This window comes from Perca fluviatilis, chromosome 8, assembly GCF_010015445.1.
Source record: "Perca fluviatilis chromosome 8, GENO_Pfluv_1.0, whole genome shotgun sequence".
Lineage (NCBI taxonomy): Eukaryota > Metazoa > Chordata > Actinopteri > Perciformes > Percidae > Perca > Perca fluviatilis.
Genome location: NC_053119.1, coordinates 17,681,743 through 17,699,146, shown reverse-complemented (window position 1 = coordinate 17,699,146; position 17,404 = coordinate 17,681,743). Strand labels below are relative to the sequence as shown.

General features: G+C 40.4%; 3 protein-coding genes across 6 annotated transcripts; 2 read left to right on the top strand and 1 right to left on the bottom strand.

Annotated features, from left to right (window-relative positions):
• The first annotated feature begins 579 nt into the window (after positions 1-579).
• commd4 (COMM domain containing 4) lies at positions 580-3,683 on the top strand. Its single transcript, XM_039808128.1, has 8 exons — positions 580-697; positions 1,000-1,071; positions 1,167-1,232; positions 1,323-1,362; positions 1,951-2,070; positions 2,831-2,911; positions 3,037-3,213; positions 3,322-3,683. Exons 1-8 carry the CDS (start codon positions 695-697, stop codon positions 3,360-3,362), a joined length of 600 nt encoding a protein of 199 aa, XP_039664062.1. The 5' UTR covers positions 580-694; the 3' UTR covers positions 3,363-3,683.
• Positions 3,684-3,800: 117 nt separating this feature from the next.
• Positions 3,801-7,724, top strand: neil1 (nei-like DNA glycosylase 1). Of its 3 annotated transcripts, none has more exons than XM_039808127.1 (10): positions 3,801-4,128; positions 4,686-5,153; positions 5,236-5,355; positions 6,462-6,540; positions 6,642-6,735; positions 6,842-6,963; positions 7,051-7,078; positions 7,164-7,234; positions 7,323-7,536; positions 7,652-7,724. In XM_039808127.1, exons 2-10 carry the CDS (start codon positions 4,699-4,701, stop codon positions 7,696-7,698), a joined length of 1,230 nt encoding a protein of 409 aa, XP_039664061.1. In that variant the 5' UTR covers positions 3,801-4,128; positions 4,686-4,698; the 3' UTR covers positions 7,699-7,724. The 3 variants fall into 3 exon arrangements, with proteins under 3 accessions (XP_039664061.1, XP_039664059.1, XP_039664060.1); XM_039808125.1 differs by having other exon boundaries at positions 6,432-6,540; XM_039808126.1 differs by having other exon boundaries at positions 4,668-5,153; positions 6,432-6,540.
• Positions 7,725-17,227, bottom strand: man2c1 (mannosidase, alpha, class 2C, member 1). 2 transcript variants are annotated; one of them, XM_039808124.1, is made up of 26 exons: positions 17,053-17,227; positions 16,607-16,732; positions 16,390-16,513; positions 16,231-16,301; positions 15,965-16,142; positions 15,688-15,877; positions 15,213-15,319; positions 15,012-15,122; positions 14,777-14,869; positions 14,546-14,662; positions 14,361-14,456; positions 14,118-14,263; positions 13,648-13,771; positions 13,037-13,158; positions 12,872-12,957; positions 12,638-12,784; positions 12,471-12,550; positions 12,243-12,337; positions 12,038-12,142; positions 11,775-11,931; positions 11,496-11,639; positions 11,066-11,175; positions 10,881-10,960; positions 10,660-10,802; positions 10,478-10,581; positions 7,725-8,063 (listed from the first exon to the last, which is right to left on the bottom strand). In XM_039808124.1, the coding sequence occupies exons 1-26, from the start codon at positions 17,151-17,153 to the stop codon at positions 7,952-7,954; spliced, it is 3,069 nt and encodes a 1,022-aa protein (XP_039664058.1). In that variant the 5' UTR covers positions 17,154-17,227; the 3' UTR covers positions 7,725-7,951. The 2 variants fall into 2 exon arrangements, with proteins under 2 accessions (XP_039664058.1, XP_039664057.1); XM_039808123.1 differs by having other exon boundaries at positions 12,471-12,784.
• Between the last annotated feature and the right edge of the window lie 177 nt (positions 17,228-17,404).

Genomic DNA, 17,404 nt, shown 5'->3' with positions numbered 1-17,404 from the left:
TGTTATCATAACACTGAACAACTAAACAGCGTGTGACATAATAGAACTCTATCGTGGGTACAGCTGATACAGCTGTGTCTCAACTGGCCACCTCGCACATTTCTCTAGATTTTGCAATGACCTTGCATGACACAACACCATGAAATATGCCAGTTTTTATAGCACAGAATAACGTTTGTGATGATATCAGTTATGTTTAACAGTCACATCAGGATAATAAGCTATTCATTGTGGAGAGTGCATGGTGAAGTGAACGTCTTACCTTAGAAAAAAAACTTTTGCTGATACCTTCGGATCGGAGATGCGTCCGTTGTTCAAATTTCCCACGATCGAAGAGGTCACTAATACGCATGTGCACAGCAAAAATCACAACTTGTGCTTGCTGTGCACGCAAGTTATTTAAGGTGTCTCAACTGTACACATGTCTCAACTGTACACAGTCTACCCTATAAGCAATTCTCCCAACATTATGAAGTATCAAAATGATACCACATCCAAAGTATGTTTTTGAGCTGTAAACTATAGGGCCAGAAATTATATAAATAAGAGTCAATGATGCCATCCAACATCAGGACCATAAACTGCAAAAGGGCGTTTCATTTTTCCCTCGTCCAATCAGATGTGAGGAAGCAGAAAGTACGGTAGTTCCTGTGTTCAGTTCTTCCGTGTGTAGCTGGTCAGCTGACTGACAGCCATGGTAAACACGTTTAATTATCGTATTATTTCACACTAGTTTGCTTATTTAACTGTTAGAAGCAAGTTTGTTTAAAGGACATTTTAGTTGCATGATTTATACATGTCTTAGGTTATTATTTACTTTAACACTATCGGGTTTTAATCCGGCTTTTAGATTGCTAGCAGGCTAAGCTAGTTGGTAGCGTTTGTAATACATCCATGGTGGATAACGTTAGCTAATGTAAATGCTAGCGTTACAGTTTGTTGAAGGACTGCCTTTTGTAACAGTGCAGTAAACAGTATGTGATGTCTTGTCTGTTGTAGCGATTCCGTTTCTGTGGAGATTTGGACTGCCCAGACTGGGTACTTGCCGAAATCAGCACATTAGCGAAGCTTGTGAGTAATTATATAGGTCAATAAAGTGTTATCATTGTCAGTTTATAGTGTTTTTATACTAATACTTGTGTTTTTCTGCCCTACTAATGTAACAGTCAAGTGTCAAAATGAAACTCCTTTGTGCTCAAGTGCTCAAGGATTTGCTCGGGGATGGCATTGATGTAAGAGTTCTAACCCTTTCCACATAATCACCATACGGTATATTCACAATTCACTCACACTAATCAGAGCTTTCTTCTCTTTTATCTTAGTATGACAAGGTTACAAAGCTAACTGCAGATGCAAAGTTTGGTAAGTCTCCCACATACTGGAGATATTTTACAAATGTTAAAGTAGCAACACCACAGTTTAGAATATATTACAAATAAAGGGTCTGCAATAGAAAACGTGTCGTAATTAAAATTACAGAAGTATTAGTACAATATGTGTAAACTGACCTTAAACACTGCTTGGGTAGTAAAAGTGCATAATTTAAGCTCATCACATGTTGTGTGTGTGTGTGTGTGTGTGTGTATGTATGTGTGTGTGTGTGTGTGTGTGTGTGTGTGTGTGTGTGTGTGTGGGTGTAAAATCTTAATCTAACTAGTAACTGAAGCTGTCAAATAAATGTAGTGGAGTAGAAAGTCATTTTGATTATTTGCCTCTGAAATGTAGTGACATAGTAGTATAAGGCAGCATTAAAAACTCAAGTAAAGTACCAGTACTGCAAAAAATATCACAAGTAGAGTACTTGAGTAAATGTAGGCTACTTAATTATATTTCACTACTGCTGGTCCTGCACTTAAATCTCACTTATACACTTTACACACAAGCCTATAACACAGTCCTACTTGCATTGCATTTAATGTTATGCATTCATGACATCAATCCATCTTGCAGAGAGCGGAGACATCAAAGCTAGTGTGGCAGTGCTCAGCTTCATTTTCTCCAGTGCAGCGAAGCATGATGTTGACAGCGAATCTCTGTCCAGTGAGCTGCAGCAGCTCGGTCTGCCTAAAGGTTTGTCCACTGGGCTTCCCCATGTTTGGTATAATAATGATAAATAAATGATAATGATGTTGTATACTCTGTAGTCACACATGCACAGACATCTTTCCATGTTTCAATTTTTTCCAAGAGTAAGGACAGGCTGGTTGTTTAAGCAGAGCAAAGGTGGAGAAACATCTGACAAATGTCTTAGTTCTTAACTACCAGGGACACATACCCAGGGCTCCTTGACAATCAAGGGCCTCTGAATACAGACTTATACTTATATATTAGTAAGATATGCACACTTAAATATTAAACTCTGCTCAGAATATGAGTCCAAGTTTGGAAAAATTTTAAAATTCATAGTGCACAAACAATTGTCCTTCTCCTAGAAACATACATGTCCCAAATCACAGTCTATTGTGTTATTATTGGAGCTCACTGCATTGCATAATTGTCTATTGTGTAACTAAATTATGAAAAAAACAATCAGAAGGCACTTGAAGGTGACACCGTCCATGCACAATGCACAGTATGAACAATGCTTAGTGGGGTGGGTGGGGTAATGCATTGTGACTTTGGTGCATTGACGGTATAAAACCATCGCTGTTGACTCTGCCAGTACGTTCTGGCTATTACTTCTTTTCTCTTATTGATATGTTACTTCTGTATTAATTTGCCGTCACAGTATTTCTGCTAATTCTGTGTTAAAACACTTTTATATGTGTATGCATTTAAAATAAATCTTGACTTTATTATTAATTACACACAAACACATCCATTGCTTTAGAACACACAACGGGGCTCTGCAAATCATATGAAGACAAGCACTCAGCACTGCAAGGCAAACTAAGAGAGACAAGCCTGAGATGTAAGTATTTCTGTCTATCTTCTCCTTTTCAAAGAGGAAGACAAAAATAACTGATGATGAGAGCTGTCCTCTGTGAGGTTGCTGACTCAGAGGTTCCATCAATTCTGCCCTGTAATGAATTGCAGTGGGCCGACTGGAGGCTGCGTCATGGCGCATTGACTACACTCTGAGCTCCAGTGAGCTGAGGGAAGTGAATGAACCAATAATTCAGCTTAAACTGCAGACACAAGGAGCAGAGTCGGGTTCCACAGAGACGACTGTTGTTTCTGTTTCTGCTGACAAGTTCAGAGTCTTGCTTGCAGGTTAGTTCTAGATCCTGTCAAATTGCAGTTCTTTTCTTTTCTCATTTCAAGCAGCTTTATTAGCCATGATTATGTTGTGATGATTGTTTCCTCTGTGTGTTTCTACAGAGCTCAAACAAGCCCAGACTAGGATGAATGCACTACAATGAGGATGATCACAAGCCGAAAAGAAATGATGCCGATAAGGCTACCAAAAGAGCCAGACTTACATCTTGTACAGTACAATTTTTTTATATTTAGTCATCTCAAAGGTCATGTGAATGACTTAGTCCTAATTTGTTATGACTGATATTTAGTAGTATTTTTCTACCACATTAGTAATAATTGGTAGAAATATTTCCAGACTGAACAAGAATACTGAATGGACCATTTTTGTAAAATATTGTATATTGATTATTGAACATTTTTATTTAAATGATGTTCATAATTTGTGTTTTACTTAATAAAGTTCATACTAAATTACAATAAAATCTGAAACACGGATATATTTGTATCCTTGCTAGTTTCCACCACGCCTACATATCCCAACATGCATCGGGGCTGGGCTGTTTGCTCCTGTTGTGCTTGTACATTTCGTTTCCTAGAAAAGCTCAGTTGAAATTGATCATTGTTTACAATAACTAAAAAAAAACACGACAGAAGCATCCACTTAGATGAGAAACATGAGAAATACCATGTCAATGGAAATACCTGATGGTAAATAAAGAGCGTGGAAAGCATCGTGGTCTCGCGACATTTTCGGATTAAAGAATGGCCCACCGTGACGTGACAACATATTTGGTAACAAGCATGTTATGAAAGCCTTTTGGTGAGAGTAGACGATCCCGACAAACTCCGCAGGTTATGTGACTGTAGTTTGAGTCTGTTTAAAGCATAGACAAGTTTATCAACGGCGTGGTCTATTTCCTGGTTTGGGTAAGTTGATATAAACCCCTTGATGCCCCTCGCAACGTAATGAAAACTCCTACTTTTACCTTCTCAGAGCGTCCAGATTAACAAAATACACTCTGGACAGGCATGATGTGTAGGCGACGTGAAATAGTTGTGTGGTCTGTGGCAGGGTGTGTGCAAGTCAAGGCATTGATATATCATTGTGAATAATGTTTTAGGTCTGAGGCTGGATGTGTTTTTGAGTTTTGATGTGCTTTGTTGTGTCTGTGGCATAGATGCCAGGATTTTAGAAATACTGAGGTCACAATTCCCCCCAACACACACCCCGCCACTCTGGTTATAAACCTTTTTTTTTTATTGAGAATTTTTTTAGATATTGTATTCATTCAGTAAACTCTTCAGTTGCACTTTAGGTACATTTTATTTTCCTTACAAGGCCTATGCTGTTTCAAACCGGTCTCCACACTCAGGAATAAAATTCGGAGGGAGAAAAGTTCTAAAAGTAGTCGAATGTAAACGTGTTCAAATACTGGAATACATTTCTCAAAAGTGTTTGATTGTAGAATGTAGACTTTTCCCAGGTTCACACACAAAATGCCCGAGGGACCAGAGCTCCACCTGGCCAGCCTTTACGTCAACAAAATGTGCGCAGGAGTGGTGTTTACTGGACCGGTCAGAAAGTCTGAAGTCAGCAAGAATCCTGATGTGCCCTTCACCTGTGAGGCCTATCGCATCACTGCCGCTTCTAGAGGGAAGGAAGTGAAGCTCACGCTGACGCCCATGAAGAGTGATGATCCAAAAGAGAGAGTGAAGGCAGGACAAGCAGACCAGCCCATGGACATAGTCATTCGCTTTGGGATGTCTGGCTATTTCCGTTTCACCACAGAGGATGAGCTGCCCAAACATGCCCATCTGCGTTTTTATTCCAAAGAGACGCCCTGCAGAGTGCTGAGCTTTGTGGATGCACGTAGGTTTGGCAGCTGGCAGCCCAATGGGACGTGGCAGTCTGACAGAGGGCCCTGCGTAATGTTTGAGTACGAAAGCTTCAGGTTTGTAATGCTGAGATTGTCACTTGAGTCACCTGCTCAACCAAATGATCACCGTCACACTGACCAGTTAATAACTTTGCAGGGAGAAGGTTGTGTCACACCTGTCTGACCGTGCCTTTGACAAGCCCATCTGTGAAGTTCTGCTCAATCAGAAGTACTTCAACGGTATCGGGAACTACCTGAGGGCTGAAATCCTATTCAGGTGATAAACGTGAACCATTCAGATGACCCACTATACAGTTATGTGTAGGGATGCACTGATAGTGAACTTAAGTGGATCCGATTTAAGACATGACAATCCACTTTAAATATAGGCCTGTGACTAACAATTGTTTCAATTCTGGAATATGAAGGATTTCTTTTGAATGAATTGTTTGTCTATAAAAAGTGGGAGAGGAAACTTTAATTCCCCATGGATGAAAATGTCATCCTCAAATTACTTGTTTTGTCCAACAAACAACCCCCAAAATATTCAGTTTACAATAAAATGACAAAGAAAAGCAGCAAATCTTAACATTTGAAAAGCTGGAACCAGTGAATATTTGTTTGTTTTTTGTTTAGAAAAAAAGACTACTATAAATTATCAAAAGGTTGCAGATTAATGTTCAGCCAAACAACTAATCATTTCAGCTCTATATAAATACAATTTCTTCATCAGTCATAAAATTCAGTGTTTCCTCTAGCTGCTACATCAATGTTATTGACCGATAACCTGAGTTGAGGTATCAGAATCAGTATTTGGAGAGAAAAAGTTGGATCAGTGCATCCCTAATAATAATAATTATTGTTATAGCATTTACTTATTTACAGGGAGACAACCAATATTTCTGGAAATGTTCTCATATGGCTAGTTTGCATCTGTAGTACCTTGCTAGATGAGACTAGTGGCTACAAAGAACAAAAAGTAAGAGAAAGCCGGCACATGCATGAGGCAGAAAGCCTGGTACTGACAGACCTTGACTAACAGTAGGCCTATACGGTTTTAAAATAAACAAAACGATTGGCAAGAAGGCAACACGTAGTAGCTTTGCTTTAATGCTTGTTCAATATAAATCAAGGTCAGACTATAAATGTCTCTGTTTTCTCTGTAAAGTGTTTTTCCTGTGAGGTTCTGGTATCTCAAGGTCCATTTCCCGCTAGATATGAAAATAATGTCTCTTTCACTTCTTGGTTACTTGCGTCCTGCAGGGTGAGAAAGCGATTAAGACACACTTTGAAAACAAAGGAGCCTTTCTGTTTATACAAAAGAATGGGTCTAAAGTAGCGTATCTTTTTTAGGTTGAACATCCCACCCTTTGTTCCCGCCAGGACTGTACTGGAAGGCCTTGAGTCAGAAGATTTAAGTGAAAACAAGAAGCCTGTAAAAAATGAGACCACAGACACAAAGGTGAAAGAACCCAGAGAGACTCCCATTTGTCAAATCATCAGACGCTCAACAATTACCCTTTTACATTTTCTAACAGTGCCTTTCTTTTTTCTGTGCACAAGACCTCAGACGGTGCTAAACAGAAATGGGTGAAAGGGGAGACAGGTGACCTGCTCAGACTGTGTCATACAGTTCCTCTAGAGGTGGTGAACTTAGGTTGGTTATCATGTGTTTGCCGTGAGCTTTATGAGTGAAAGACTTCAATATACAATTAGATTTTCCTGTGAAATGCCTACTGTTTCTGACATGTTTTGTGTCTTAGGTGGAAAGGGATACGACCCCCAGAAAACAGACTACTCTGACTTTAAGGCATGGCTGCAGTGTTACTACGTGGATGGAATGAAATCTATCGGGGACCACAATGGCAGAACTATGTGGTTTAAAGTGAGTTAATAGGAAAATCCTATATTTTAATCTCTGGGACAGCATATTATATATCATTGATTCTTATGCCTACTGTTCCAATTTCAGGGAGATCCCGGCCCCATGGCTCCTAAAGGTAGTTTGAATACATGAAACTGAGAACTTTAGCCGAAATGTATCTGAGAATAGTCGATGCGTAAACGTCTTTTTTCACTCAATAGATTCAAAGTCAACCAAGGCAAAAAAGAGAGCAAAGAAAGATGGCCATGATTATTACACTGACAAGAAAAAGGTCAGAAATCAGTGACTTTTTTTTTTTTTTGCTTGATAAGTGATGAACTCTACAGATACAACTCTTAACACAAGTTTGATTTCATTAGGTGGCCAGGAAACGCTCAGAAAGTACATCAAAGAAGAAGGTGGTCAAACAGGAAACTGTGACTAAAACCCCAAAGAAAGAAAAGAAAGCACGTACGAAGGAAGCCGGAACCAAGAGAAGAAAGGCTGAAAATTCCAGAGAAGTAACTGCACCTCAACATGAAAAGGGATCCACTGCACGTAGGAGGAAGAGCAGCAGTGCAGAGCCAGCTGCAGGTGTGCTCATGATAATCTCTCAAAATGGAAAAACATTTTAGTTTTTTTTTCTACTGGGGGAGTATTGGAAAGAAAATGAAACAGAATTTGAATCTCATAATCGTCCTTGTTGCAGGTCCACAGAGGCGGAGCGGGAGAGTGACCAGACAGAACAGTAAATAAAAAGAAAAGGGAGGCAGACTGTTGGGGACTGTTTTTATACTATTTCATGTTTTAATAAAACATATGTTTCTACAAAATTGATGCACAGTAATGCACATTGTTTTCGACTAGCTCAAAAAAATGAGCTAATTAAGTAGCGAAGTCTACTTTAAGTCTCCTAATGAACTGCAGCACCAGATGATACATTTGATAGTTTCTACCCTTGGACCAAAGTGTTGGGACGACCCTGAGGTTTGGTAAATTGCTGCATATATTACAAGATGAGGAGAAGTGACACAATTTGAAAGGGGCTGAAGTTCAAAGTGATTCCTTCTGATGTAATGTGGGCTGGCCGGGCGGCGTCATGTCTTTCCAGGAGATCACAACTGAAAGAAAAAAAAAAGAAAAAAAAGTTATTTTCTTTTTTTTAAAGATTATTTGTTTGGGGCTTTTCCCTTTATTAGAAAGTGGATAGATATGAAAGGGGGAGAGAGATGGGGGATGACACGCAGCGAAGGCCAGCAGGGCAGATTCGAATCCCGCGCCGCTGCAGGACTCAGCCAACATGGGGCGAATGCTCTTACTGGGTGAGCTAGAGGCCGCCCCAGAAGAGTTTATTTTTTTTATTTTTTTTTTGTGTATTTATTTTTATTGTTTTTGTAACAAAGAAGTAGAAACATAATAACAATAGATGGTGGTGTTACACAAAACAGAACAGGTTACTTGACAGGGGCTGTCGACATGAGACAAGCAGGACATAAGGCAAAGGAAATGGCACAGCGACAGGGTAGCACAAGTTTAGTTTTTAGACATTAAATCGAGGAAAGGTTGCTAGATTTCAAAATAAAATTCCTCTTTAGCAGACATGATGTACCTGATTTTCTCCAAATGTAAGACATTACCCAGCTCCCTCAACCACATTTTAAGTGCAGGAGACCTTTCAGATTTCCAAGATTGTAAAATCAGCTTTCTGGCTAACAATGTCGAGAGCAAAATAGCCTTGGCTTCACAACTACTCCTCACACTATCTGGATTGGCCGCTCCGAACAATACGGTGAGTGGGTCTGGGTTACATGGATGATTAAAGGCCTTAGAGAAAAACTCAAACAAGGAGCCCCAGAATATTTGTAATTTATGACATGACCAGAATAAGTGGGTTAGTGTTCCTTCTTCACTCCGACACTTAATACATTGGGATGACACCTCCGGAAATATTTTCTGCAATCTGGAGGGAGAATAATGTAGTCTATGTACTACCTTGAATTGTATCAAGCTATGTCTTGCATTGATTGAGCTATTATGGATGTTCTTAATACAATTCTCCCACATCTCATCTGAGATTTCCCTATCCAATTCTCTCCCCCAAGCCTCCTTAAATGGGTCTGACAATGTGTTATTCACATTCTGTATGATTCCATAGAATTTAGATATAGCACCCCTCGTATATGGTTTGATTTGAGAAATACTATCTAATACTACATGCTGAGGTTTATGTTCATATTGTGGAACATCAGTCCTCACAAAGTGTCTCAACTGTAGGAAACGAAAAAAATGGGAAGCCGGGAGCTGGAAAGCCCGGTGTAACGGCTGAAAGGAGGCCAAGTGACCCTCAATATAAATATTTCTCAAAGTGATAATGCCTTCCAGTTCGAGAAAACTATATCATCTAGTGCAGGTTTAAATGCATGGTTACGGCAAATAGGAGAATCCAAATAAACTTTGGGTGTTTTCAGAGTTGTTGTTACCTGCTTCCATATCTTTAAAGAATTATAAATTATCGGGTTATCATTATACAAGTGCTTCTTGATCTTTACTGGACTATTAATGAGAGCAGGTAGAGGTGCGTTGACAGGAGAGGTGTTCAATTTGCAGCCACGCAGGCATCTCCTCAGAGTTGTTGCCTGGTAAACACCCCAACCAAAATGAAAAAATATTTAAATTTGCAGCCAGGTGATATGATTTAAATTGAGGTAGGCCGAGACCTCCCTCGGACCGGCTTTTAACAAGATGTTTCTTTGAGATCCTAGGTATTTTGCCAGACCAAATAAAGGATAATATAATTGAATCCAGCTGTCTGAAGTGATTTTGAGGGATGCATACTGGGATTGATTGAAATATATAAAAAGGAACCTAGGCAAGACCACCATTTACCTAATGGCGTTGATACGCCCTACCATTGATATAGGTAAGGTGTTCCAGAACTGTATATTCCTCTCCAACTGCTTAATTTTCACATCCCAGTTATGACGTAGTAGCTGACTCAACTTCCTTTTGACTATAATACCCAGACTTGTGAACTTATCTGATACAATTCTAAAAGTTGTCTTGAGGAATGTCATATCTACTAGGTTTGACAATGGCATTAGTTCACTTTCCCCCCAATTTATCTTGTATCCTGAAAATGAGCCAAATTTATTTATTAGCTGCAGCAGTGGAGATATAGAGGCTTTGGGGTCTGAAATAAATAATATAACGTCGTCAGCGTAGGCCGAGATCTTGTGATGAATTCTTAAATGTGTTATAGGGTGTATTTCGGGGCTAGAGCGTATACAGGAGGCTAAAGGTTCCAGAGCAAGAGCAAAGATAAATGGAGACAAAGGATCACCTTGGCGTGTCCCTCTATAAAGCCGAAAAGGACCGGATTTATTTAGGTTTGTGACTACAGAGGCCTTGGGTTCCTTGTATAAAATCTTGATCCATTTAATGAAAGAATTGCCCCAAAAGAGTTTTATTCTTAATAGACAATCCAACATAAAAGATGCCAGACAGCAGGAAACACTATAAAAATAGAAATACTCACTGCCAGGCTTCCCTGACCGGAAGGGTGGTGCAGAGCGTTGCAGTCACGCTGCTCCCATGGGCCTCGTAGAGTCGGACTACAAGTGCCCTCTTCCTTTCCTCAGCCTGTTAATGGTAAATAGAGTAAACAGCCATTAGTAGGCTGAGTGGATGCTAGGTCAAGTTTAGCATTTGATGGGATACCTGTTTAATGGTCTCAAGGATGACTGCTGCAGTGCTGATGGAGAAGGCACTCCAGGGCTCGGTGTCGGGAGTGCACTGGAATGACCTCAAAGGGAAGTTGAGGTTGTATGCACACTGGATGACGGAGGCATCTTGGAAGGATCCTATATTACAAAACAGAAAACATGTTACAAGTTCCATAGTCAGAATTTTAAGGTTCGATGAGAACGATCCAATCCTACCGGTATGTGGTATGATTGCATAGGTGAAATGATGAGTCCCCATGTCAGCGTTGACATCTGGTGCCTTAGGTGCTCTCAGTCTAAGACAAAGACATCTAATGTTAGATGCAAGTATTGTTTAAATCCGGTGAAGCTGAGTTGTACTGTTTATAGAATTGTTGTATGCGAACTGTGGGAAACCTCACAGGGACAGCGTCATAGTGTTCTTGTGGACTGAATAGCCGTATTTACAGTCATTCAGCAGTGCAACCCCAAAGTTGTGCTCCGACAAATCGGCCCATTTGTGACCCCAAACCTGAGAAAGAAGCCATGATGAAAAACAGCAATACAAAGCATTTCAACAGCATTATTTTTATGACAGCATCACTGACACCCATAAAGCGAGTTTACTAAATAAGCCAGGCTTGATTTGATTAGTCTGACTCATAAGTGGATTCGGTTCCATAAAGCAAATTAAATATAGTTCAAGTTCAGTTAATATGGCAATTTATGCTGGAAGACTAACCGTTGTCCTACAGTTTAGGCCAAAACAGGACACTAGGCGTTGCTGTCAAAATCCCCATTAAGATCAGTGTATGTTAAGCTGAATATTAATCTAGTTGTACAGCGTTGTACCTCAAATCTGGCCCAGTCCCATGAAGTGTTCCTGTGTGTGGGTCTCTGCAGATGGCCAAACTGGATTTCATATGTAGCATTGGGGCTGTGTACTCGCACAGGGAATTCCACCTTTAGAAACTTGTGTGACTCTGCCCACTTCACCTGAAATTGGAGGATGAAACACTTGGCATTTCTTGGGTTTTGAAGAATTTGTCTATTACATCAGTGGTTTTCAAGATCCCTCCAGATATATGCTATTATTAATTATTATTGTTATTATATATAGTTATAAAGTACCTCTGTGTTGAATTTGATGTAAGGAGACATGGCGTCCATGACAATCTCCTGTGTGATAGTGCTCTTATCACTGATCCTGAGGGTGAAGCTGACACTGCCTCGGAGCCCACCTGAGGACACCACACGAAGAGGCTGCACCACCTCCAGAACCGGCTTCCTATAATGGGCAATCCTACAGTTAGGTTCTTGTTATTCATATCTAAAATACCTGCAAATACTGTGATAAGGTGGCAAAAGATAGATGAAACGGTAATGACTGGCACCTTGTCTGCAGATGGTAGTCCATTACATCCCAAGCATCCCAGTACAGAGGAACATCATCAAACATAAGGAACTGGTTCCCATGACAGCTGTCTGAAATGGCTTCTCTGATACCAACCAAGTGGTGAGACAGATGTTTCAGTAAAGAAAATGAATTCAGTGTATATTCAGTAGAAGAAAATATGGCCACATGTGGTCCTACGGTACCTGTTGGCATTGATCAAACACAGCGACGCCAAAGTGCCATCTTTGTTTATGACAGTCCGTAACATCCCGTTGTCCATGAGGACAGTGCCGTCGGCCTGTAATTACACGTCTGGGTTAGCCAAATTAAATTACAACCTAGCTAAATGAATTAAATGCTCTATATATATATATATATATATATATATATACACACACACACACACACACACACACACACACACTACATACTTGTAGAGTGACAGAGACTGGAGCCACAGGCTGTGTGTCTCTGACAGGGGAAAAACCGATGCTGGGAACTCTTACCAAAGCTGCAGAACAACAAATACCACATAGCATCAGATATGCAGTTGTAGTTCGGAAGGCAACAACATAAGTATTGTAAATATCCAACATACCCAGATCAGGTTTACCAGCGCCATCTTGAATCTGGACGACTTCATGGCGCTCCCATGGCAGAGAGTTGAACACGCCAGTGGAGTTGCCTTTTGACCCCAGGGCACCACAGGCACCATGCAGCAGCGCAGCACCATCACTGCGGATATCTAAAACACAGTGCAATGTTCTTTTTATTTGGAAAACAACACATCGATATGGCTGTGGTTTTAATGGACAGCTACCGAGAACCGTACCTTCATAATACCTAAGTGCATCCTCCACAACCATCTCTATACAGCTGCCAGGAATCACATCATGGAATTGGTTCAGAAGAAGCAGCCTGAAACGGAAACCATTTTCATACTGTAACAACAGAGACCACATTTTCATCAACAAACTTTTAAAAGATGTATCCGGACCTCCAGAGCTCCTGCAGTTTTTCCACAGGATACTGAAAAGTCCTGTCCCGACACAGCGCCAAGCTGCTGGCTATCTCAACGTCATGAAGCAGCGTCTCACACTGCCGGTTCCCTCGTTTAATCTGGAAACAATAAAGCAAACCTGATCATAACTGCACTTTATTATACAGTACAAACATTGTCTTATTGTTTTACACCGTTCCTCTTATTTGTGCTTTTTTTGTGGTGTTGTGTGGGTCTGTATTTTGTTGTAAGGTGTTACAGGTAATTATGCCGCCCCCCTGCATATATGCATGTGTATCGGCCTTTTCTTATATATTTATTAATTCATTCATTCATATTTTTTTTTGCAATCAAGACTATTAGTACGATTGGTAAGATGTAACAATCCAAGTAAATCCTGCATGTAAATAATCTTTACTATTTCCCCTACAGTCTACCGGAGTGTTAAAGCTGCAGCACATTTGTTTATATATCCTAAAGTTTTATAATGCTAATGTTCTTGTTGTTTTTTTCTGGACTAGTTGTGTGCTTGGATTTTTTTTAAGTGAAATTACTTTTTTTATTGAAAAAGTTTAATTTCCTCTAGAGTGAACAGATTTTTATTCTACCTGAGCCTGTGTGGTGTAGGTGCCGTTGTGCAGCTCAAGGAAGAGCTCTCCGGTCCAAGTACAGAGCAGATCTGAGTCAGCCTGAAGCTGAGAGAAAAGCTCGTCAGGACTGGACATCTGGACCCTGAGAAACATACACAAATTGGACGTGGGAGTGACCAATGCAACTCTGGTTACACTTTTGTTATTCATTCTGACTAAAACATGATAATCATGTTTTAGTCAGAATGAATAACAATGTAGTATTGTAGAATCACATCATAATGACATCAGAAGACAACACCCATATCCTTCTGCATTTAACAAGCTTGGAGGAGTCTACTGACTTTGTGCAGGCCCACCCTATTACGACAATCCACTAGTGCATGAAAAGTAAATATATAACTCATGACTAATTTACTCGTGGGATGTATTGAAGTGCTCGGTTTTTGTAACTGACGAGTGCTGAGTGTGTGGGACAGGAAACTGACTTGGGAAGTCCATCTGTGTCCTGGACCCGGTTCAGTCTGTCTAGCATCAGCTGTGTGGGTCCACCGCCACCATCACCAAAACCAAACAACACCGCACTGTGGTTAGCTCTGCCTTTATCTTTGTTATTCTTCACTGATTTCATCAGCTGTGGGCAGAGAATAACCAGAATGTAAGCTTCGTGAGGATTGTAAACATTCTCTGCACAGACTCTACATGTTATGTGTACCATAAACCAAACTCACGTCTTCAACCTTGCCCTTCATTTCATAGGAATTTCCTGGTGGGAAGTGGGTTAAAACTTTGGAGCCATCCAGGCCTTCCCAGAAAAATGTGTTGTGCTTAAGAAAGACGATAAAGCAAATCAAAACTTAACAATCCAAAAATTTTGTTTTTGTTGTTTTTAAATCTGTGCCCAGGACCTACTTACAGGAAAGGTGTTGACCAAGTTCCAACTGAGCTTCTGTGTCAAGAAATTGCAAATGCCAGAGCCCTGCATTATTTGAGGAAGTTGGGCAGAGTAGCCAAACGTATCTGGAAGCCAGAACTAGAAAGAGATCCTTATATTATGCATATGTGATGAAAAAGAGTCCACAAATGTAGCAGACATTAGATATGGAGGTCAACTCAGTTTATGTAAAAATTTTTAATGAATCCCTACCTCTTTGCAATGGATTCCAAACTCGCGGTTAAAGAAGCGCTGGCCTTCCAGGAACTGCCGGACCATGGACTCACCTGAAGGCAGATTACCATCCTGACAGGCAAACATGTAATTAGTTCATCTTAATTTAGGATATCATGTTCATAAAAAAAAGTGCAGAGAGGCAGCAGCTTCAATAATACATATAAAATTACAAGATACATTAAATATGATTGATTTGCAAGATCAGGTTTACCATTTCCACCCATGTTCCTCCAACTGGAATGAACTGGCCTTTCTTAACGTAATGTTGAATCTGGGAGAAGAGTCCAGGGTACCAGCTCTTTACCCACTGGAACTGCTGGGCCTGGACAAGAAGCAAAACAAGCTCACAATTGAGGCCACTCATATTTGTAGAACCTTTAAGGCTTATACAAAACTGTTAGTGGGGAATCACCTGAGAGCAAGTAAAAACAAACTCTGGGTTCTTCTCCATTAAACGGATCACTGTCACCCAGCTTCGGCCACATTTGCGAATGGTCTCTTCGTATGGCCACAGCCAGGCTGCAGATACAGAAATTCAGAAATATTAACTCATTTGACAAAAATATTGGAAGATCATGCACATTTGTTATTAGTTCCTACTTCAAAAATAGGGCAGAGTATCATTTTCTTTTATGTTTTTTAATATTGTTTTCCTACAGAAACTTCTACAAAACCCCTTGTTGCTTTTAACAAAAGAAGCTAAATGCAGGCAGCCAGAGATAATAGCCTACATACAATAGTCAAACGTCAAACAACACGTTAAAATTATGATTTAAATCAGTAACTATCTGATCACTAGTTAGTGAACAAAACTACAAATCTGACCAGACATTCAACACCAGCTTTTCCATAATCAGAGGGACACATTTTAGACATCAAACTGAGACCTGAGTCTATGTGGCAGTGACCCATTGCATGAGCAGTGTGCTGGCTGTCTCCGTTCCGCTGGCTGAAGAAAGTGTGAGCCAGACTGTGAGCTTTGGAGAAAGAGCTGGGATCAGAGGGGTCGCAGAGGTTCACCATCTCATTGACAGTGAAGAGTGCCTGGTAGCCTCGTTGCTCTCCCTCTCCGAGTTCCTGTGAAGGAAGAGAAAGGTTTACTGTCATTAAACTTCAACTAAAGTAAAGTAATGAACAAACATGTACTGACTTGTGTGACTTGACCTTTACGATGTCAATCAGCATCTCAAAATCAGTCAGCAGCTCCCGAACATCGCGATTAAATACCACCAGCTCAGCCTTCTGTACAGAAAACTTCCTGTTTGAATCTGGGGCTGCAATCATGGACCCTTGACCAGCTCCAAAAAGCCCATTACAGGCCACCTCTACATAAAGGGTGACACTAAAGAACAAGAGAAAATATGAACATTTCAGTGAGCCAGGTTGGTTACAGAAGCTGCAACAAACTATGTACTGTTTGGTTAACTGACCTGTGTGGCTCCTCATCTTTCAGACAGTCAGACAGGATGTAACTCGTCTTTTCACCCTCTTTAGTCAGGCCCTACAAATTCACATGTCACTGTGAAATCAAGTCTTCTGTTTTGGCACTTTAATGTAGCCTGACTTAAATCAAACTCCTGCTACATTACCTGAACTGGCTGTTCATCTCTCCAAACCATCGATTCTCCATCGCTTTCCCACAGAAGATGAACCTCTTTCCCTCTCCAGGAGTCGAGGATTTTCAGGTTCACTTTAAACCAGCAAGTCCACCACCTTCAACAAGCACAAAGCTTGGGTCATTGCCAAGTTTAGAGGGAATAAAAAAGATCTGACTGAGGGTGATAACGATTTTTCAATATTACTTACGTGGGTCCAAAGGTATCAGCCACTTTATAAGGTGCAAAGGTCTGCTTGGAGGCTTCTGTAAAAGTGATCCGTTTAGAGGACAAGAAGGAGGCCAGGGACTCCAGTGGGCAAGAGTCTCCATAGAGTCTGTAGAGAAAAATCATTCAAAAAATCAAACTTATTTATATAGCCCAAAATCACAAAGTGCATTAAGTATGATGAGCTCAGTACTATTTAAGACAACTTAACTACTCCCTGTAAATATTATAATGATGAACAGTTGTATTCTCATAGCCTGTTGCAGACTGTTGAAACTGATCTACAAAGAAACACTGTGAGCAGCATGTGCATTTAAGAATAGGATATGTGATATTAAACAATCCTCTGTAGAAATCACAACATGTTTGGTCTGCTGTACTTGAGTTCATTGTAGTCAAAGTCAGTACAGCTGTGTGAAAGAAGCCTACCTTCCTCTCAGGTTGCAGTCTGTAAAATAAATATCAGAGATGAATTTCTCGGCTCTCTCGAGGAGAGTGCGCCTGTTCTTCAGCACAGGCTGGTGATACATCACAAAAACAACATGAAAAAGACCTGCAGAATAGCGAGCACTCGGGCACACGGAAGACAGAAATCTGCCAGAAGACCCGGAAGTAAAACTTATTGTTATTGTACCTAATGCAAGCAGCCACTAGATGGCGGTCATGTTCAACAACTGGCAACCATAGACTGCAATAATATGCTGGCAACAAGGTGAAATTTTTTGACTCTCAGGGGTCAGGAAGGGCACGTGAACTGTGCAAAGTGTCACCAGTGGGCATA

Bases quoted from the DNA above. Each gene is read 5' to 3' on its own strand.
- commd4 (XM_039808128.1), top strand. The intron at 1,233-1,322 runs GTAAGAGTTCTA...CTTTTATCTTAG, and splicing joins TGCTCGGGGATGGCATTGAT to TATGACAAGGTTACAAAGCT. The intron at 2,071-2,830 runs GTTTGTCCACTG...CCATTGCTTTAG, and splicing joins GCAGCTCGGTCTGCCTAAAG to AACACACAACGGGGCTCTGC.
- neil1 (XM_039808125.1), top strand. From the start codon at position 4,699: ATGCCCGAGGGACCAGAGCTCCACCTGGCCAGCCTTTACGTCAACAAA. The intron at 5,356-6,431 runs GTGATAAACGTG...TATCTTTTTTAG, and splicing joins AGGGCTGAAATCCTATTCAG to GTTGAACATCCCACCCTTTG. The intron at 7,079-7,163 runs GTAGTTTGAATA...TTCACTCAATAG, and splicing joins CGGCCCCATGGCTCCTAAAG to ATTCAAAGTCAACCAAGGCA.
- man2c1 (XM_039808123.1), bottom strand. From the start codon at position 17,153: ATGTATCACCAGCCTGTGCTGAAGAACAGGCGCACTCTCCTCGAGAGA. The intron at 16,514-16,606 runs GTAAGTAATATT...TGCTTGTTGAAG, and splicing joins GCTGATACCTTTGGACCCAC to GTGGTGGACTTGCTGGTTTA. The intron at 14,457-14,545 runs GTAAGTAGGTCC...GTCTTTCTTAAG, and splicing joins ACTTGGTCAACACCTTTCCT to CACAACACATTTTTCTGGGA.